The following is a 21898-nucleotide window of genomic DNA, read 5'->3' as shown; positions in this document are numbered from 1 at the left end:
ATCATGAAATGCTGCTAGGAAGTGGATTTTACCCCATTTTTGTGCATTAATTTATTGATTTTTTTTTTATGTGTCGCAGCTGTAGCTGCAGTAGAGGTTTTATAGCCATAAAAGTTTTTGAGGGTTGGATTGATACGTTGAAGGCGCTACCAGAAAATGCACCGCCCGCCACTGGTGTACACACACGATCCAGTTTCGGCGAAACCTCCGTTCGGCCAAACATCCATTCGGCGAAACGTCTTTCGGCGAATCGTCCGGTGACGCTTTTCTAATGTAAATAAGCTAAGTAAAGCAAAAATAAAAATGTAGTTACATTTCTACCAATTATCCCCTTCAACATCAAAAAGATAAAAACAATTAACCGCTAATTTCAGACATGAAGTTACTGTATTTTCACCCCTGTAGAAAGAAAACTATTAATTTGTCAAATTGTGCAAATTAATGTATTCATTTTCCTTAATTTTTAAATCTTAGCACATAACACTACTCTTTTTTTGTCACCTTGGAATTTGGAAGGCTGATTTTGTCAACAAAAAGACCCAAAAAGTATTTTTTGCCAAAAATAGAGCTTTATTGGAACTACCAAAAAGATGACACGATAAATCGGTTTAAAAACGTGATACATCTTATATGACAAAAGTATAAGGACATTGTACAACTTATTTATTTTGAGCAAATTCATTGTCTTTCACACCATATATCTACTAATGTTACTAATGTATCATTTAGATCACATTATTGATTATTCACTTTGTAATTTCCTAATTTAGGCTCTACTATTTCGGATAGAATTTGGAAGTAAATAAAATCTTCAACGACACTCAATTGTCTTATACAGTATTACCTTGACATACAAGTGTTCCAACATACAAGACAAATTTGCAATATGAGCATACCAGATGTTCTCAATTGTGATTCGGTAGTAAATTAGAACACATTTTTGTGTTTTTTTTAGGATGGAAACTGATTACCCGATTTTCACGACTAAAAGGCGCACTTAAAAGTCTTAAATTTTCTCCAAAATAGACAGGGCGCTTTATAATCCAGTGTGCTTTATATGGGAAACAAATTAAAATGTGTCAATCATTGAGGGTGCACCTTATAATGCGGTGCACCTTATAGTCGTGAAAATACGGTAATTTGTATTTTGTTCATTTCTATGGGAATAATTGACTTGAGATACGAGTAAATTGACATACTAGCTCGATCCCACAGTAAGCTTGTATCTTAAGGTATTACTGTATTTGAATAGTGTGGATCGATATTACACGTTAAAAAGTGTAAACAAGATTTTCAGAATGCAAAATACAATTATACTGCGATTACAATGATCCCTCATACAGAAATTGAAAAAGCAAGCAAAGCCGTCATTGGCCACTGCTTATCACAACACATTTGCGTCTTTTAAGTCTATCCTTACGACTAAATCTCTGGCAAGAAGCTGAGCAGGAAAGGGGTTTCTGACCGCTGAGGGAAATTGTGTTTTTAAGATATTCCTGCCACAAATTGAGCAAAAAAGGGCTTCTCTCCTGTGCGGGTTGTTAAGTCTTCTTTTCTGGTTTTTCAATTGTGTAGCTTTTTAATTGGACTGTTGTAGCGAATCTGTGGCTACAGACTGAGCAGGAAAACATTGTTCTCCAGTGTGGGTTATTAAGTGTTTTTTTAAATATTGCTTTTGAGAATAGGCTTGACCACAAACTCAGCAGGAAAATGGTTTTTCACCTGCGTGGGTTCTTGTGTGTCTTCTTAACGGTATCTTTTCTGTAAATGTTTTACCACAAACTGAACACGAAAATGGTTTTTCACCTGTGTGGATTCTTGTGTGTTTTTGTAAATCTTGCTTTTGAGAAAAGGCTTTACCGCAAACTGAACACGAAAATGGCTTTTCACCCGTGTGTGTTCTTATGTGGATTTTTAAGTGTTTATTTGTAGAAAAGGCTTTACCGCAAACTGAACACGAAAATGGTTTTTCACCAGTGTGGGTTCTTGTGTGTATTTTTAAGCTTCCGTTCTCTGTAAATCTTTTACCACAAACTGAGCATGAAAATGGTTTTTCACCAGTGTGGGATCTTGTGTGTCTTTTTAAGTTTCCCTTCTCTGTAAATCTTTTACCACAAACTGAGCACGAAAATGGTTTTTCACCAGTGTGGGTTCTTATGTGAAGATTTAAGTGTTCCTTCCGTGTAAATGTCTTACCACAAACTGAGCACGCAAATGGTTTTTCACCAGTGTGTGTTCTTGTGTGAAGATTTAAGTGTTCCTTCCGTGTAAATGTTTTACCACAAACTGAACATGAAAATGGTTTTTCACCAGTGTGGGTTCTTGTGTGTATTTTTAAGATTCCGTTCTCTGTAAATCTTTTACCACAAACTGAGCACGCAAATGGTTTTTCACCAGTGTGGGTTCTTGTGTGAAGATTTAAGTGTTCCTTCCGTGTAAATGTTTTACCACAAACTGAACACGAAAATGGTTTTTCACCAGTGTGGGTTCTTGTGTGAAGATTTAAGTGTTCCTTCCGTGTAAATGTTTGACCACAAACTGAGCATGAAAATGATTTGTCACCCGTGTGGGTTCTTGTGTGTATTTTAAATTTTCCCTTGTGTGTAAATGTTTTACCACAAACTGTACATGATAAGGGTTTCTCCCCAGTGTGGCTCCTCATATGTGTTTTCAAAGAAGACTTTTTCCCAAAAGTTTTCCCACACTGAAAGCATTTGTTGAGTTTGTCGCCACTGGGATTTTTCTTAACATCTTCAACATCATCATCGTCAAAAAGCAAGTGGTTGCCATCTGATAAAGGAGCAATTAAATTTTCTGCTCGCCTTCCTTCTGTTGAGCTGCCGCTCAGCAGCTCCGCCCCTCTGTTGGCCACGCCCAGATCATCTTCACTCTTGAAAGGCTCACCAGTAGACCATTTGACACATTCCTCGTTTTGGATTGGAGGTTGCTCTTCTCTTTTGCACTGTTGAGAGAACTCTGGCTCCTCCTCTTTAATTTGGGGCCATGCTGAGGCGTTTTCAGGCTCCGCCCCTCCGCTGGCCACGCCCAGATCATCTTCACTCTTGAAAGGCTCACCAGTTGACCATTTGACACATTCCTCGTTTTGGATTGGAGGTTGCTCTTCTCTTTTGCACTGTTGAGAGAACTCTGGCTCCTCCTCTTTAATTTGGGTCCATGTTGTGGTGTTTGCAGGCTCCGCCCCTCCGCTGGCCACTCCCAGAACATCTTCCCTCTTCATGAACTCACTAAGTGACCAGGTGAAATGATCTTCCTCCGTTTTGATCGGAAGTTGCTCGTCTCCCATTTGTTGTTGAGGGAACTCTTGCTCCTCCTCTTTGATTTGTGGGAGCTCAACTTCCCCTTCAAGGTCAACAGACTCCTGCCCATAAGCACCAAGATCATTTCTGAAACCTGCAAAGACACAAAGATAAATGATCAACCATTTTCCAATTATAAAAGGACTGAATTTCTTGTTCACAGAAATAAAACCAAACGAAAGAGGGCGCCATACATTCATTTTGTCACAAAACAATCAATCACAGTGGGAATGTTGACAAGTTCAATGAACATTATGATAAATCATTGAAGAAGTAACTTTTAGGACATAACCTCGGTTTCAACACTACATCACCGTTAGACAACGACATGCGACTTTTGTCCTCCGCTGCCATTGAAGGGCTGCAAAAGAATCCTTGGCCCCAAACGGCTCCCCCGGATCCAACAAAGATATCAAGATGGTGGCGCGCACGGGTGCAGCGGCTCTATGCTCTCCTGTTTGGTGTTTTGTTTTCTCAATCTTATCGTTATTTACTAACATCTGCGAGGCAAACTTTTTCTAAAGTCTCCAGGATTTAATTACTTTCGGGAGCAGATGCGATATATACATCACAACAGATTACCAACGGACCTACAATATCCCCGAGGAAATCTTGAGACCACCGGGATGCCCGTGGATAGTCAGCCCACTCAGAGTACGACGGCGGCGGCGAAGGGAAAGAAAGCAAAAGCGCCGATGCCGGGCAGGCCTAGCTGCTAAGCTAAGGAAGCAACCACACCGAGCACCGCTTCCGAGTATCTTCTTGACCAACGCCAGATCCATCACCCACAAAATGGACGATTTGGAACTTCAGCTTGCTACCAACAGCTTTGTCAGGAACTGCAAGATTATTTTCATCACGGAAACGTGGCTACACCTGGAAATACCTGACACCGCGGTATCGCTAGCTAGCCGGACGCTGTTCCGAAATGACCTTTCGAAAGAATTATCAGGGAAAAGCAAAAGGGGGGGGGGGGTTCTCCTTTACATGTACATACACAATGAATGGTGGTGCAATAGTAAGATCATTAACACTCACTGCTCCCCGGATTTAGAGCTCTTGGCAGTACGGTGCAGAACATTCTATCTACCTATCTACCTAGAGAGCTAACGATTGTCATTGTAATGGCTGTTTACATCCCACTGGATGCTAACGTTAGCACGGCACTTAGCATCCTGCTAGCGGCTGTAAACAGACAGCAGCTTGACCACCCCAATGGAGTCTTTATTGTCGCTGGTGACTTCAACAAAGCATGTTTAAAGGCTGTTCTGCCTAAGTTTATCCAGTACATGAAGTGTCACACCAGAGGAGATAAAACTCTAGACCACGTGTCAAACTGATTCCGCCGAGGACCGCGTTGGGTCCTGGTTTTTGTTCCAACCGATCCAGTGCCGACATTTTAACCAATCAGGTGTCTTCTAAAATAAGTAGCACCTGACTTTAATTTACTGATTACACTTGCAAAAGTTATCCTCTTGTTGAGTTGGAATGAAAACCTGCACCCCCTGCGGCCCTTTGAGGACCGGTTCGACACCCCTGCTCTAGACCATGTTTATTCTAATATCATGTCCCGAGGACGCCCTTTCTCAGCTGCAGGACTGTTTTTCCCACACCACTTTGGGAACTTTTTGAACAACACAACCTCCAGGACTACACGGACACTGTACTTTCCTACATCAACAACTGCACGGACAACGTCACTGTTTATAAACGGATATGTTTTTTTCCTAACCAAAAACCCTGGATGACCAAGGAGACACAGACACTCATCAAATGCCGTAACACCGCCTTCAGGTCAGGGGACAAGGTACAATACAGCGCTGCCAGAGCAGAGCTGAAGAGAGGCATTAAAAAGGCCAAGGCAGCAAATACAAGGAAAATTGAGGAGCACTTCACAGGAAATAACTCATAGAAGATGTGGCAGGGAATATGACATACAGACGCTCCCCTACTTACGAACATTCAACTTACGAACAACGGTACATACGAACATGTCTGCAAATTGCGTTTAAGTCGAAAAATGTTCGTAAGTCCAATTGTGTATTTTTTTCCGAGTAGTGCTTCTTTCCGCCGCTAATACGCTTGGCGCTGTGATGGCTCAGCTCACCCAGCATCTACCTTCTTCGTTGCAATGCGGAAGTGCGTGACGCATCTCCAGTGCGCAAAGAACCTTTTTCATCTGTATCATTAAATATCTCGTGCATCCATTATTGAATATGGTTGGTAAAAAGTGAAAGGCTTCTATTGAGGGAGTTGCAAGGAAGAGGCAAGCCATTTCATTTGAAACGAGTGGCAATAATAACGAAGCTTGATGCGCGTGAGAGTGGTGAGCGTTGCACATATAACAACTTGAATCGTTCGACCGTCAGTACCATTTATAAACAGAAAGATCGAGCAGCAGGACCCAAATATTGAACGTTGCACAAAGTTTGCAAATCAATTGAATGATGCCATACAGTGCTACTGCATCATTTATGATGAAAAAAAAAGAAGAAAACTGTGCAATCGTCGTTAGATCGCTTCTTTCGGCCAGTTTCTGATACATAAATCTCTCTCTCTCTCTCTATACAGTACTATACATATTCTCTCAATTTTATTAAATGTTTTTTTCAGTACAAACCAATGTGTGTTACTTATACAAGCCTTAAACATACAAATGCACTTATATAAACCTTCAATATACTTATATAGGCCTTAAACATAAATTATAATACAAAATATAGCACTGAATCAACTTACAAACAAATTCAACTTATGAAAAATCGCTCGGAACCTAACTCGTTCGTAAGTAGGGGAGCGTCTGTATTACCAATTACAATGACAATAATGTGTCTGTTAACGGAGATGCCTCACTAGCAGAGGAATTGAACCGTTTCTTTGCCCGCTTTGAGACTGACAAATCAGACCCAGTCTCAACTTATCCACCACCAACCTGCAGCAGTACACTGGAGCTTCAGGAACATGAAGTGAGACAGGTACTGCGGACTGTGAACACCAGGAAGGCTGCTGGTCCTGACGGAGTACCTGGGAAGGTGCTCAAAGCCTGTGCTGACCAGCTGACTGGTGTTTTCCCAAAGATCTTCAATTGTTCCCTGCAACAATCCATCATCCCATCCTGCCTGAAATCAGCCACCATTATCCCCGTCCCTAAAAAAAACAACCATTGACAGCCTGAATGATTATAGGCCTGTTGCACTTACACCTGTGATCATGAAGTGCTTTGAAAAGTTGGTCGCCCGCCATATCAGGGATAGACCCAGTCAGACCCAGTCTCAACACCCCCGCCACTACCATACAGCAATACACTGAAGTTCCAGGAACAGGAAGTGAGACTGGAAATGCGGTCTGTGAAAACCAGGAAGGCTGCTGGCCCTGATGGAGTACCTGGGAAGGTGCTCAAAGCCTGTGCTGACCAGCTGGCTGGAGTCTTCACAAAAATATTCAATTGTTCCCTGCAACAATCCCTCATTCCATCCTGCCTGAAATCTGCCACCATTATCCCTGTCCCCAAAAAGCCAACCATTGACAGGATGAATGATTATAGGCCTGTTGCTCTCACGCCTGTGATCATGAAGTGCTTTGAAAAGTTGATAGCCCGTCATATCAGGAATACAATCCCTCCCTCAGTTGACCCTCACCAGTTTGATTATAGAGCTAACAGGTCCACTGAGGATGCTAACGCCATTGCTCTACACACAGAACTGAGCCACCTGGAGCACCACGGGAACTACGTGAGGAAGCTTTTCATTGATTATAGCTCAGCCTTCGGCAGAGTGCCAGCAAGTCTGAAACTATCACTTGGTTGGGCTCTTGCCTGGGAAAAGCGCACTTTGTGGAGAAGCACTTTCAATTTTGTCATACGCAGCTGGGTATGATGACAATTAGGCTTTTGTCTAGTCAATGATGATGACAAGCCTAAGTCTGATTTTATTTGATTTATTCAACACTATAATACCGGACACTCTGGCTGACAAACTCTCCCACCTTGGACTATCCTCTCCCATCTGGTGCTGGATAAAGAACTTCTTAACCAAACTACCACAAACTGTTAGACTTGGTCCCCACCTCTCTTCCTCCATTACACTGAGCACTGGCTCCCCTCAAGGCTGTGTACTGAGTCCTCTTCTGTACTCCCTGTACACATACGACTGTACACCAACCCACCACTTTAACTCCATCATCAAATTTGCCGAAGACACCACTGTGGTCAGACTCATCTCAGGAGAGGATGAGTCAGCCTACAGAGATGAGGTCAACAAACTGTCTTTGTGGTGCTCTGTGAACAATCTCACACTGAACACCACGAAAACTAAAGAAATAATCCTGGACTTTCGCAAACACAGCACAGATCTGGCCCCACTCCTCAGAAATGGAGTATGTGTAGACAGGGTCCAGTCCTTTAACTTCCTGGGGGTCCAGGTGACGGATAAGCTCTCCTGGTCTACATACACCACGGCAGTAGTGAAGAAGGCCCAGAAACGACTCCATTTCCTAAGGGTACTCAGGATGAACAACTTGGAAACTAAGCTTCTGGTGATCTTCTATAGAGCCACTGTGTAGAGCATCCTGGCATACTGCATTACAGTGTAGTACGCTGGAAGCACGGCAACAGACAAAAAGGCCATGCAGAGAGTGATTAACACTGCCCAGAGGATCGTCGGCTGCTCTCTGCCCTCACTGGAAGACATTGCCAGCCCTCGTTACCTCAGCTGAGCCGGGAACCCATACCATCCTGGTCACAACCTGTTCCAGCTGCTGACCTCTGGCAGATGCTACAGGTCTCACAAAGTACGGACAAATAGGCTTAAGGACAGTTTTTTTTCCAACAGCCATCAGGACTCTGAACTTACAGTAGCACAACACACAATCCCTTCTGTGTAATAACTTCGGGGTGAGGTAACATGAAGGACGTTGGGCGGTGATCTGCCTCCTACTGACTGACTGAAGGTAAGTGAGGAGACAGTGGGAGGTAAATGATCCGTTTTTTTTTCTTTGTTGGCATCTGCGAGGCAAACTTTTTCTGCAGTCGGCGGGATTTGGTTGCGCTCGAGGGATGATGCGATGTATCCATCAAGGCAGAATGCCAACGAGTCTGAAATTATCACTTATTTGGGCCTTTTGTCGGGAAAGCGCACCTTGTGGAGAAGCACTACCAATTTCGTCATACGCAGCTGGGTATGATGACAATTAGGCGTTTGTCGAGTCAATGATGATGACAAAGCCAATGTCCGATTATTATTAGTATTATGATACAATATGAAAGAAGAGATAAGTTTCTTTTTTTTAAATTGAAGTGTGTATTTGAGAAATTATTAAATTGGGGTTCGGCTGGGTGGGCGGGGGTTTATTTTGTTTCATGAATTTTTGGACCAATAGACGCAGTCAACGTCTTCACACATGCAAAATATTGTAATCCACGGGCAGCCTTTTAAAAATGGAATTGGGAGATAATAAAATGTACACATACCTAAATAGTCACGCATACATTGCAACATCAATAGAATAACATTTGGACACGGAAAATCTAAATCACGCAGTGTACTGTAAACAAATGCTCATCAAAAGTGAACCCACCTTCTAGTCTGTGAAGAATAACTTTTGCTTGCATTAATTTGCATTCAACGGGGTGGTGGTGACGTTTAATGTCCTCTTTTACGTCAAAAAGTTCCTCCTGGAACATTGTTGTTGTTGTTGTTTTTATGGCGGCCATTTCGCACACTTGAATTCGGCTTTTTTTGACGGCGTGTTGATGGAGACACTTGGTTTCTTGATAGCAGCTAGCTAGCGAAGCTAAGGTAAGCTAAATAAAGTCGCACAGTTTTAAGATGGATGAATGATGTTGAATCCGTAAAGTGAATAATGCTAGAAACGTCGTCAATACGTCAGTATAGTTAAGTGACTGAAATTAAAAGACAAATTAGACGGGCAAAAAAACAAATATTTGCAGACTAAGCTCTCCCGGCCATCTTTTTTTTTGCTCTTGCATTTCCGGTCAGGGGTGCATGATGGGAAAGACAGTTTCCCGTAATGCCAACCTTCCGTTCAAAATAAGATGTTTCATGTATGTATATTATTCAATCTATATTTGAAAATACACATACAGCCTCATTCAAGGTAGTGTGGACACGCGGTCCACGCCGCTGGATATAAGTTTCAGTCTCTCAGGAGGCATGGGTTCAAAACCCACCACTGCCAATAATACATGGGCTATTTATGGTTCTTTTGTTGGAGTGCTTATGGCTCTTCACTAACCTGTAAGATAAAATGTGAAACCACTGGTGAGAGAGCTGAGTCCCGAACACACTAATAGGAGTGTCACGTTTGCACACCACTGTGTCACTGACGCTACCTCTAGCTTCGCTTTAATCATAATGATTTTTTTACGAGACTCCTTTTTGCATATCAACGGCGTAACAATGTTATTAAAGAACAGAGAATTTTTGTATTTTAAAAGTGTAGGAATGTTAAAGTAAATGCAGACATTTTCAGGTATGCGGCCCAGTGGGGCGAGTGATTAGCGTCGCGGCCTCAAAGCTCTGGGGTCGTGGGTTAAATTTTTTAACTTAAAATCCAGCGTGGGTTTGAGTGTGCATGGTTGTCCATCTCCTTGTGCCCTGCGATTGGCTGGCCCCCGATTCAGGGTGTCCCCCGCCTCTGGCCCCCGATTCAGGGTGTCCCCCGCCTCTGGCCCGGAGACAGCTGGGATTGGCTCCAGCACCCCCCGCAACCGAGATGAGATGAGTTTCCCTCTTATCACACTAAACGTGTATCGTTGTAGTTTGATGTATACGTAAATGTATGTTACTATTGACCATATACTAAATTGTATTTTAGAATTAGGGGATGGAATAGGACCTTGTGAAGTTGTTCTTCACAAACTCGAAGGTACGTTCACTTTTGACGATCATTAGTTCAATAGACCGATATATACTTTACGTTACACAATTAATATTTCATAATGAAATATTTAACGGGGTGGCATTGTTGTTTCTGATCGTGACTTTATTGAATGAATCGAAGCAGGACAGCGCATAGCATTATGGGTAGAACTGAGAACCTGCTACAATGATGAACCACCGGATGTCACTAACTGCTCAATATTCATTACTATAATCTGTAACATCTTCCTTCCTTTAGATTACTGTTCTGTAACTTTATAGTAACCTTTTATTCACATTAAACATTGCTGCCCACCATGACATATTGTTCTGAACATAAACTATTCTTGTATTATGCTTATTCCTGACATTAACCCTTGTACTAACAAAATGACACATTTTTTCCTCTCTTTTTTTTTTCTTCAACAATCTGACAACAAACCAAAAGTCTCTTGTGCAACTTCTTCATGTGTGTGTGCTGTCATTGTCTATGTATGCGTGGGTCTGGGCTTAGTAAGGGCAGCGTGCAGCCTACACCCTAGTCGAACCCTTGTTTTCATGTATGCTCTTCTACGATCACCAATTCAGTTTAGGCGGTGGCCGTGAGAGGCGGCCACAACGTGTGTAGACTGCCTGGCCTGGTGAGTTGCTGCGTCTCTCCGGTGTCTGGCATTGTCCTCTGGTGCCGGTGTAGACGCGCTGCGAGGAGCCAGACTGCTTGGGGCGCTTGGGCTTTCTGCACTGTGCAATTTCCCCATGGCCTGACCCATGGGCAGTCTCTGCCCGGGTTGATGTCCCAGTCACATTCCAGACTTCACTGTTTCAGACCCTTTATTTCCGCTGAGCGCTCTGCCACTCGTAGATCCACGCGGTTGCGCCTGTAGAGAGTGCCGTGAACATCCACCACGAATGAGCGAGGAGCAACCTTCTGAATGCATTGGCCCAATGGCCATCTCCCCGTACGGTCACCCGGAAGCGGCTTCATTCTGATCTGATCTCCCACATTTGGCTTTGGGGGGTCTTTGGCGGATCTGTCGTAAGTCGATTTCCCTGTCCAGCGTTTCCACACCAACTTGTCAGTCACCCCGACCACCACATGTGGTTGCAGTAGGCTGTCTGCAACTGGTAGGGAGGATTTCAGCCTCCTTGACATTAAGCGCTGGGCGGGGCTACTGCCTAACCCCTAGGGTGTGGGCGTGTTGCGCCAGTGGAGGATGGCCATCCATGCGTCTGCTTTGGCCCGCATACAGAGCGATTTGACTATATTTACAGCCGCCTTGTCTTTGCCTTTGACTTGGGATGGCGGGGCGACGACGTGACATGGGTAAAACCCCAGCTTGAAGCAAACTTTCTGAATTGTTCACAGGCAAAGTGGGGGTCATTGTCAGTAATTACCTTGTCCGGTTGCCCATGACGCGCAAATTGAGCTCTGCCGCGAGTGATCACCGTGTTGGCGGATAGGTCAGGCAGCTGGTCAATTTCGCTGGAATCGGAAGGTAGTGACATTCAGGTGCTGGGCTTGGTCCAGCTGCGCATACTCTGCCTGGGCTGAAAACACAGTGTGGTGCACAGGTGGAGTGTCTGTTGTTATGCGTGGCAGCGCAGCGCGGCTCAGCGTGTCACTAACATACATTTCAGGCCCAGGCTTCTACACCACATCCAAGTTGTAGCACTGCAGTTGCATTAACATTCCTTGAAGACGTTTTGGCGCACTCAGGAGGGGCTTCTTGAATATGGTGATCAGCGGTTTGTGGTCCGTTTCTGCTGTGACCATTTCCCTGCCATGTAAGTACTGGTGGAATCTTTGGCACGCAAAAACTAGCCTCAGACACTTTCTCGATTTAAGCATAATTTGGTTCAGTTTGTGTTAGGGCTCTCGAGGCGAAAGCCACTGGCTGTCCGCCTTGCAGCAAGCAGCATCCAAGCCCACTCATGCTGGCATTACTCTGGATGGTGACAGGTTTTGTGACATCATAGTGTCTGAGAACAGGTGTGTTGGAGACCAGCCGCTTTATCTTATTTACTGCGTCGTCATGTTTGGCCAGCCAGTGCCATTCTGTGTCTTTATCCAAGAGTCTGCTGAGTGGTTCACACACCACAGAGCGCTTTGGGAGGAGTTTGGCAAGATGGGTCATGTGAAATATGAATTGTATTCTTATATTTAATCTTGCTCCCTTCTGCACTCTTATGAATATAAAGTTACTAGAATAGAATTTTACTGACACCGTCAACAACTTCTCTTTGGTCCTACTGCTCATGACGTTACAAGTGGCACCGGTGTCTAGCTGGCATGCTTGCCTTTTCCTGTTCAATCGCAGGTGCACAAACCATTTCCTACCTTTTGAATTCACTAAGCTGATGTATTCTGAATCCATGAACATATCCACATCTCCGTCTTCCTCTCTGCCCTCTCGCTCTACAGCTTCCAGCACATTAACTTTCTTGGTCCTGTTACTAGGCTGGCATACCTTGGCAAAATGATTTGCGACTTCACATGTCCGACATGCCTGGTACTCGGTCGTTTGGTCGCCGGTCATTTGGTCGCCCGGAAGGTTATTGATAATAACCATTTAAATCGTTGCTCAAATTCCCAAAATACAAACTGCAAATTATTATTTAGTCATACTTAATGCCCTATTAATTATTAGGCTAAAGAAAAGCTCAAAATTTCCCATACTTTTATTGCGTTTTGTTGGAGAACTTGTTAACACCCTGACTGACGTCCCTTCCTAAGGGGACAACTCATGTACATACAAACTCTTATACACTCACACGTCCGCTCAGGGAAACTGCTCAGGGCCATTGTTGGCTTTTATTGATGCATAGACCGTGTTGTTCTACCTTGTTTTGTAGCCGGTCTTTTGGTCGCCCGTTGTTTGGATCCGGGCGACCAAAGGTCCGGCGACCAAATGACCGCACACAGACATGCCTTACCTTAGGCTGGGCATTGTTCCCTGCCACACTTGTGGCTGTTTCCGCAGTATTTGCAAGCCAACTGCTCTCTTCTCTTGTCCAGCATTCTATACCTCTCAGTCTGTCTCTCTGCTGCATTCACACTTTCCACCTGTACTTGCGGGCGCTCCAAGGTTTTCATGTGTTTCTCAGTCAGCTCAGCAAGCTGACATATTTCGACTGCCGCTGGCAACTTGAGGTCTCGCTCACACAGCAAGCGCCTTCGAGTGTCCTCACTTGCAACCCCGAGCACGAGCCTGTCACGAATCATCTCATCCTGTAACTCGCGGTACTCGCACGATGTTGCTCTTTCCCTTAGCCTTGTTAAAAAACTGCTTATTGGCGCATGAGTCTCTTGTTTGCAGCAACCGAACATATATCTCTCGTAAATCACGTTTCTTGCAGGTTTAAAATACTCCCCCAACAGATTTAAGATGGCAGTTGGGTCTTTCCTTTGATTCTCCGTCAATACCGCGTTATGCATATAGACCTGGCAGCACTCGTTACCCATTAGCAGTCTCAGGGCGGCAGCTTGCACCTCCTCAGGTTTCTCGTATAGACCTGTGGCTAACACAAAGTCCTTAAATTCAGCATGAAAAACGTCGCAGTTCTTTGCCAAATCCGAATCTGAACATCTGCATGCCCTCCGGCGCCGGAATCACCTTTGTTTGCCATTGCTTCTAGTTTTAGCCAGCCACTTTTGACACCATGTTTCAGATCGTGTCTTTATTTGAATGAATACAAAACCACAGCGCCTAGCATTATGGGTAGTACTGAGAACGTTAAAATGATTACCCACTAGATGTCACTAACTGCTCTATACAGTACACTATAATCTTCAAAGTTCTTCTACGACTTGAAGACTTGTTCCTTCGATACATGCTAGCAGGCTAATTGAAAGTAGGCAGTAAAGCTTCAACGAGGTCTTGAAAATGATTTTGACTGATATTTAAGGCCGTAAAGTAGCTAATGCTAAACACGTAGGCGACGCATTGGTTGAGTTAGGTGACGAATATTGGGCATGCGCGGTTCTAGCATCACTTCTTTTGATAGCAATCGCTTATAAATGCAAAATAGTCACATGGGAAATAAATATTCTTCAAATGGTCTGACATGTGGTTTGAGCAAAAATATGTGCACAGGTTTGAATTAAATTGAAAATTAAATTAAACATAAATCACTTGAAGCTCGCATCTCAAAAGGAGGCAACGCAAAACACGCATGCGCAGAACAAATCGTCCATGATAATGGTGCTGTTGCTGTTTCGCCGATTGGCATCACGGGAGAAGTAGTTCTTCATTGAAACGGTTTGAACTTGCAGGAATCAGTCTCTTATTTAGGTACCGCTCTCTCGTGGTCAGGAGAAAATCTGTTTCATTTTAATTTCAGTATTTGTGGACATTGTACACAATAATTAAGACACTGTCAATCACAAGTTATCGAAGAAGTGCATTTTAAAGAAATTATATCAGAAAATTAGCAATTTCTCAAAGGTGTCTTAAACCCAAAAGGAAAAGTTTGTTTTTTCTTTTATCTACATTAGTCCCTTAATCCGGAGCAACCTAAATGATATTTCTTGATTTTCCCATTTTTAACGAATATTTGGAATTTTTACATCCATTTTTTTTCTTTTTGTGTTTTAGTTCAATAAGTATTTTGTAAAATGTAAAAATAACTGTAAAAATATTTTCTGTTTTCCACTTTAACTTTGAACATAAAAACATATTTTGTTTCCTTTTGAAATGACATGATTAAAAGACATTTCCCTTACTAAGAAAAAAAACATTGTTTTAGAGTTAAGTGACAAATTTTGCGTATGCGCGAATCAAGCGTCACTTCTTTCGATGGCATTCGCTTTATAAATGCAAGAGAGTGGGACATAGGAAATAAATATTCATCAAATGGTCTGACATGGTTTTAGCAAAAATTATTGCGCAGGTTCGAATTAAATTGAAAACTAAATTGAGCATAAATCACTTGCGGCTAAAAAAGGAGGCGACGCTTAAAGCGCATGCGCAGAACAAATCGTTCATGATATGATCAAAATCATTCCACACTGGGGGAAACTCTTTAGAATTATCAATAATTACGTAAAAGTCCATCCAACAGACCCACGGCACTTGGATAAAGTTTATTTCCTTATACTAAACACTTTGGCCAAACGATACATTTTCTGTATCAGTCACGTGGTTCTTTCTTAAAGCAATACACACAACAATACAGGATTTCTCTCTTGAGTTATCAGCACAGTGCTGACGCACCAGGGTCGCTCATTCCATCACTATTTATCAGCAAAACCTGCTTTAGCTTAGCCCAGCTAGCAGCTATCAAAGAAACAAGTCGTCGAAAAGCTTGTTTATACTTTAGCTTAATTTAGCTAGCAGCTATCAAAGGAACAAGTCGGCAAATAGCTTTTTTATGCTTTAGCTTAGCTAGCAGCTATCAAAGGAACAAGTCGACGAAGAACTTGTTGTAGGTTTCCTGGCTATATTAGCTCGGCATAGCTAGCAGCTATCAAATAAACAAGTCGTCGAAGTGCTTGTTTATGCTTTAGCATAGTAGCAGCTATCTAAGAAACACGTTGAACTCGTTGGGGGTTTCCGGGCTAATTTAGCTTAGCCTAGCTAGCTGCTATCAAAGCCGCCGCCATCATCAGAATTCACGTGTGGAAATGTCGGCAAGAACACAACGGCCAAAGCTCCAGGAGGAACTTTTTGAGGTCAAACAGGAGCATTCAACTCAGGAACAATCGACAGTTTGTAACATAACGCACGAGAAAGTTGCTCTTCATAGACTAGAAAGTGGGTTCACTTTTTATTTCCATGCATTCCCTTAAAGGTATTCTATTGACATGACACTATAGTAGCGTACGTACATTTTCATGAATTTGCACTAGCACCATTCGAAGAAAGATGTAATAAATTTGATTTAATGTAACCACTCTAGGAGGGAAGAATGAGTCTCAACGCGTTATACTTAACAACGGCATTAAACAGTAGCTTTCCTTTTATTGTATCCTTATCACAAACAATGTATTTTTCAAATTACGCAACGCACGAGCGCCCCCAGAGTCACTCCTGCTACTCGCCCTCCATTTTTGAGTGACATAACACTCATTTGCTTGCTCTAAATTGAAAATTTTAAAACTGGAGATGTAGATGCACTAAACAACAACGAGAGCAGCGTTCAAACAATGGTGTGAAAGTTGCGGCCCGATGGCCAAATCTGGCCCACTGCCGGTCTGTGGTGCGGTCTGCGGAAGTACTTCATATTTAATGCTAAAATTCAAATGCAGCTTATAAATAAATAGAATATGAACTATCATCAGAGATCATCACTACATCACTCCGCACAGACATTGACGTAGGGTCCTCAGAGGCAAGATCGCTTCACCTCATAGAACTACCAGTACCAACAGAGGCCACCTTCGAGAGCAAGAAGGCCGAATACTTGAATCTGTGTGCCAGAAATTTGTCTGGAAATGCACCATCTACCCAGTCGAGGTTTGCTGCCGAAGCTACATTGGGCTTCTCCCACTGTTTTTAATTCCAACATTCATTGATTCATTTTCTGATATGCTACATCGTGTATAGGGGGTGCTGGAGCCTATCCCAGCTGCCTTTGGGCCAGAGGAGAGGAACAGCCTGAATCGGTGGCCAGCCAATCGCAGAGCACGAGGAGAAAAAAACCCATTCACTCTCACACTTATACCTAGGGACAATTCAGAGTGTCCAATCAGACGATACAGTGGTACCTCTACATATGAGCTTAATTCGTTCCGGGACTGAGCTCGTGTGTCTATCTTATCGTAACTCGAGCGAACGTTTCCCGTTGAAATGAACTAAAAGCAAATGAATTCGTTCCAGCCCTCTGAAAAAACATCAAAAACAGGATATTGGATTGGAATTTTTTTTTTTGTTTCTTCAAATTCGCCTTCTATTAACAAAGTAACACATAACTAGTGGTTTAATAGTAATAAAATGTGTTTAATAGAACTAAAATTAGATGGATTTTGCGGCGGGTACAGAGAGGGACATAGAGGGTTGGGGGGTTCTTTCCACGGCAACGCACTTGTAACCGAACAAACAAATTTAAATTAACTTGGATTAATATATACAGTCACACTCAAACATACGTTTAATGTAACTTCACACAAAACTGAATTCTAATTTGATTTTACATTTTTATAACTTCTGGCTGGGTTAGCTGTTTGCCACGCCTCCACCCTCACGTTCGCTATCGATGGGCTGTTTGCTGTAGTATTCCCTTCAAAATATTCCGAAAATAATGCACACAAATGTCCTAACAATAGGATAACGCACGACCACTTGCCAATGAGAAGTAGTCTTGAATTAGCGATTGCTCCGTTAACGGGAGCTAACAGGCTAAGGGGGGGGACACTGAAAAAATGCAACGCTCCGCTCAGTGCTCGCGGACACGTTACAAAGAGGTATAGTTGCGACCAGAGATATTACACGAGGAGTTGCGAGGGAGAGAGCCAGTGCCCCTGATGTTCTTATGAGCAGCCAACGAGAAGTAATATACTATACTGCTCGTATTAGCGATCGCTCCGGCATTAGCCAGAATCCGGCATCTCATTAATCCCCCAAATAATAATAGACCTGCTACTGAATAAAAGATAATGTTTTTTAATGCCTCCCCTTTGGCGAAAGCATTTTAACTAAATTAAAATCTAAAACATAAAAGAGAATGTTTACAATGAAAAGGCTCCAAAAAAGATTTGACTAATTTTAAGTGAAGAAACTTTTCTGACCAATAGTGCCATACTTTGAAAAATGCACCTATAAACAGTTTTCAACTCATGTTGCTGTTGACTAGAAAACTACAGTAGTAAGTACTGCATTGTGACGAAATGAATGTATGGCGCCCTTTTCCGTTTGGTTTCATTTCTGTGAACAAGAAATTCAGTCATTTATATTTGGAAAATGGTTAATCAATTATCTTTGTGTCTTTGCAGGTTTCAGAAATGATCTTGGTGCTGATGGGCATGAGTCTGTTGACCTTGAAGGGGAAGTTGAGCTCCCCCAAATCAAAGAGGAGGAGCCAGAGTTCCCTCAACAACAAATGGGAGACGAGCAACGTCCAATCAAAAGGGAGGAAGATCATTTCTCCTGGTCACTTGGTGAGTTCGTGAAGAGGGAAGATGTTCTGGGCGTGGCCAGTGGAGGGGCGGAACCTGCAAACACAGGAACATGGCCCCTAATTAAAGAGGAGGAGCCAGAGTTCCCTCAACAGTGCAAAAGAGAAGAACAACCTCCAATCAAAAACGAGGAATGTGTCAAATGGTCAACTGGTGAGCCTTTCAAGAGTGAAGATGATCTGGGCGTGGCCAACATAGGGGCGGAGCTTCTGAGCGGCAGCTCAACAGAAGGATGGCGAGCAGAAAATTTAATTGCTCCTTTATCAGATGGCAACGACTTGCTTTTTGACGATGATGATGTTGAAGATGTTAAGAAAAATCCCAGTGGTGACAAACTTTGCAAATGCTTTCAGTGTGGGAAAACTTTTGGGAAAAAGTCTTCTTTGAAAACACATATGAGGAGCCACACTGGGGAGAAACCCTTATCATGTACAGTTTGTGGTAAAACATTTACACAGAAGGGACACTTAATTAGTCATGCAAGAACACACACAGGCGAAAAACCATTTTCGTGTTCAGTTTGTGGTAAAACATTTACACACAAGGGAAATGTAAAAATACACACAAGAACCCACACTGGTGAAAAACCATTTACGTGTTTGGTTTGCGGTAAAGCCTTTTCTAAAAATGAATCCTTAAAAATCCACATAAGAACCCACACTAGTGAAAAACCATTTTCGTGTTCAGTTTGCGGTAAAGCCTTTTCTCAAAATGAATCCTTAAAAATCCACATAAGAACCCACACTGGTGAAAAACCATTTTCGTGTTCAGTTTGTGGTCAAAGATTCACACGGAAGGGACACTTAATTAGTCATGCAAGAACCCACACTGGTGAAAAACCATTTTCGTGTTCAGTTTGTGGTAAAACATTTAAGCGGAAGGGAAGTGTAACAATACACACAAGAACCCACACGGGTGAAAAGCCATTTTCGTGTTCAGTTTGTGGTCAAAGATTCACACGGAAGGGAGACTTAATTAGTCATGCAAGAACCCACACTGGTGAAAAACCATTTTCGTGTTCAGTTTGCGGTAAAGCCTTTTCTCGCAATGAATCCTTAAAAATCCACATAAGAACCCACACTGGTGAAAAACCATTTTCATGTTCAGTTTGTGGTAAAACATTTATAGAGAAGAGAACTTTAAAAAAACACACAATAACCCACACTGGTGAAAAACCATTTTCGTGTTCAGTTTGCGGTAAAGCCTTTTATCAAAAGCACCACTTAGAAGACCACACAAGAACCCACACTGGCAAAAAACCATTTTCCTGCTCAGTTTGCGGTAAAGCCTTTTCTCAAAAGCACCACTTAGAAGACCACACAAGAACCCACACTGGCGAAAAACCATTTTCCTGCTCAGTTTGTGGTCAAGCCTATTCTCTAAAGCAACATTTAAAAAGACACGTAATAACCCACACTGGCAAAAAAACATTTTCCTGCTCAGTTTGTGGGCGAACATTTTCCCATAGGAGAAGCTTAAAAGAACACTTATTAACCCACACTGAAGAACAATGTTTTCCTGCTCAATTAAAAAGCTACACAATTGAAAAACTATATACTATAAATATATGGACAAATACTAAAATTGTTATCACGACAAAATAAAATAAATCAGTCGATAGGACAACTACGCCAAGCAGCCCCAGACTCTACTATTTCCCGTAGATAAAGTTCTGCGTAGTGACTGCTGGGATATAGAGTTCTTAATACACCCAGTTCTTCAATACACTTAGTATGACGGCGAGCACACTAATTTGGTGCTCACCGTCATTTCGGCTGTATTTACAAAAGAAATCCTGCCGCTAAATGTTGGCGTCAACAGAGCATTCAAAGCTAGACTGTGAATTATATATATATACAACTACGCCAAGCAGCCCCAGAATCTACTATTTCCCGTAGAAAAAGTACTGCGCAGTGACTGCTGGGATATAGAGTTCTTCAATACACTCAGTATGACGGCGAGCACACTAATTTGGTGCTCGCCGTCATTTCGGCTGTATTTACAAAAGAAATCCTACCACTAGATTTTGGCTTCAACGGAGCATTCAAAGGTAGACTGCGAACTATATAAATATATTTATTTATATATAAATATAAATATATGTATATGTGTATATATATATATATGTATATGTATATATATATATATATATATATATATATATATATATATATATATATATATATATATATATATATATGTATATATATATATATATGTATATGTATATGTATATGTATGTATATGTATGTATATGTATGTATATGTATGTATATGTATGTATATGTATGTATATGTATGTATATGTATGTATATGTATGTATATGTATGTATATGTATGTATATGTGTGTATATGTGTGTATATGTGTGTATATGTGTGTATATGTGTGTATATGTGTGTATATGTGTGTATATGTGTGTATATGTGTGTATATGTGTGTATATGTGTGTATATGTGTGTATATGTGTGTATATGTGTGTATATGTGTGTATATGTGTGTATATGTGTGTATATGTGTGTATATGTGTGTATATGTGTGTATATGTGTGTATATGTGTGTATATGTGTGTATATGTGTGTATATGTGTGTATATGTATATGTATGTATGTATATGTATGTATATATATGTGTATATATATGTGTGTATATATGTGTATATATGTGTATATATGTGTATATATGTGTATATGTATGTATATATATATATATATATATATATATATATATATATATATATATATATATATATATATATATATATATATATCGTATATATATATATATATATATATATATATAGTCGTTGAGTTATAATATAATATAATATATATATAATATATATATATATTATATTATAACTCAAAGCTTGCCGTCATTCCCGGAGGCTTAAGAACTACAACCGCTCGACCCGGTGTTTTGGAAGACTCATTTGGGCAATTGTTGAATTCGGACACAGAAAATGAGGACTTTGATGGATTTGTGGGTGATGATGACATAAGTAAGTTGTAAAATGTCTAAATAAAGTACAACCAAACTCAGTTTTGCTTCCGTTACCTTTTTAAAAACGTGTTTTTAGCGTGTGGGTGTAGCGTGCAAGAACTATATTTCCCAGCAGTCACTGCACACCGGAACCCGGAAATAGGCTACTTCCGGTAGCCGGCGCTATTGCGTTTCGATGTTCATCCATATATAATATATATGCGTCTACAAAACGGTGCATGCTTTGTGTGTTTAAAATACAGAAATAGCACCCGTTACTGACACTGCAGCTAAAAATACGATGCGCCGAATAGTCGTGAAAATACGGTACCCACGTCGGTCAGAAACCCTTTTTCTGCTCAGCTTCTTGCCAGAGATTTAGTTGTAAGGATAGACTTAAAAGACGCAAATGTGTTGTGATAAGCTGTGGCCAATCACAGCTTTGCTTGCTTTTTCAATTTCTGTATGAAAGATCATTGTTAGTGAAGTATAATTGTATTTTGCATTCTGAAAATCTTGTTTACACTTTTTAATGTGTAATATCGATCCACACGATTCAAATACAGTAATACCTTAAGATACGAGCTTACTGCGGGGTCGAGCTAGTA

The 21898-nt window shown here is 41.6% G+C and overlaps 3 protein-coding genes across 3 annotated transcripts in view; 2 read left to right on the top strand and 1 right to left on the bottom strand.

Annotated features, from left to right (window-relative positions):
• Window positions 1-18361, top strand: part of LOC144065497 (uncharacterized) — a 193640-nt gene extending 175279 nt beyond the window's left edge. Inside the window, exon 2 of the transcript XR_013297185.1 lies at window positions 18126-18361. The gene's annotated coding sequence lies outside the window, so the exon portion shown is untranslated. The remainder of the gene's footprint in view (window positions 1-18125) is intronic.
• On the bottom strand, window positions 647-9691 carry LOC144065553 (uncharacterized). The gene is made up of 2 exons (XM_077588508.1): window positions 8892-9691; window positions 647-3411 (listed from the first exon to the last, which is right to left on the bottom strand). Exons 1-2 carry the CDS (start codon window positions 9025-9027, stop codon window positions 1700-1702), a joined length of 1848 nt encoding a protein of 615 aa, XP_077444634.1. The 5' UTR covers window positions 9028-9691; the 3' UTR covers window positions 647-1699.
• A 255-nt stretch (window positions 18362-18616) lies between the features above and the next one.
• LOC144065613 (uncharacterized) lies at window positions 18617-20252 on the top strand. Its single transcript, XM_077588603.1, has one exon. The coding sequence runs from the start codon at window positions 18704-18706 to the stop codon at window positions 19910-19912; it is 1209 nt and encodes a 402-aa protein (XP_077444729.1). The 5' UTR covers window positions 18617-18703; the 3' UTR covers window positions 19913-20252.
• The last annotated feature ends 1646 nt before the right edge of the window (window positions 20253-21898 follow it).

Source organism: Stigmatopora argus, chromosome 20 (assembly GCF_051989625.1).
Source record: "Stigmatopora argus isolate UIUO_Sarg chromosome 20, RoL_Sarg_1.0, whole genome shotgun sequence".
Taxonomy (NCBI): Eukaryota; Metazoa; Chordata; class Actinopteri; order Syngnathiformes; family Syngnathidae; genus Stigmatopora; species Stigmatopora argus.
The sequence above is the reverse complement of the archived record's forward strand: the minus strand, read 5'-3'. Positions and strand labels throughout refer to the sequence as shown.

Coding starts and splice junctions, on each gene's coding strand:
- LOC144065553 (XM_077588508.1), bottom strand. CDS start 9,027: ATGGCCGCCATAAAAACAACAACAACAACAATGTTCCAGGAGGAACTT. Junction 3,412..8,891: donor TATTCTTCACAGACTAGAAG/GTGGGTTCACTT, acceptor GTGTCTTTGCAG/GTTTCAGAAATGATCTTGGT.
- LOC144065613 (XM_077588603.1), top strand. CDS start 18,704: ATGAGGAGCCACACTGGGGAGAAACCCTTATCATGTACAGTTTGTGGT.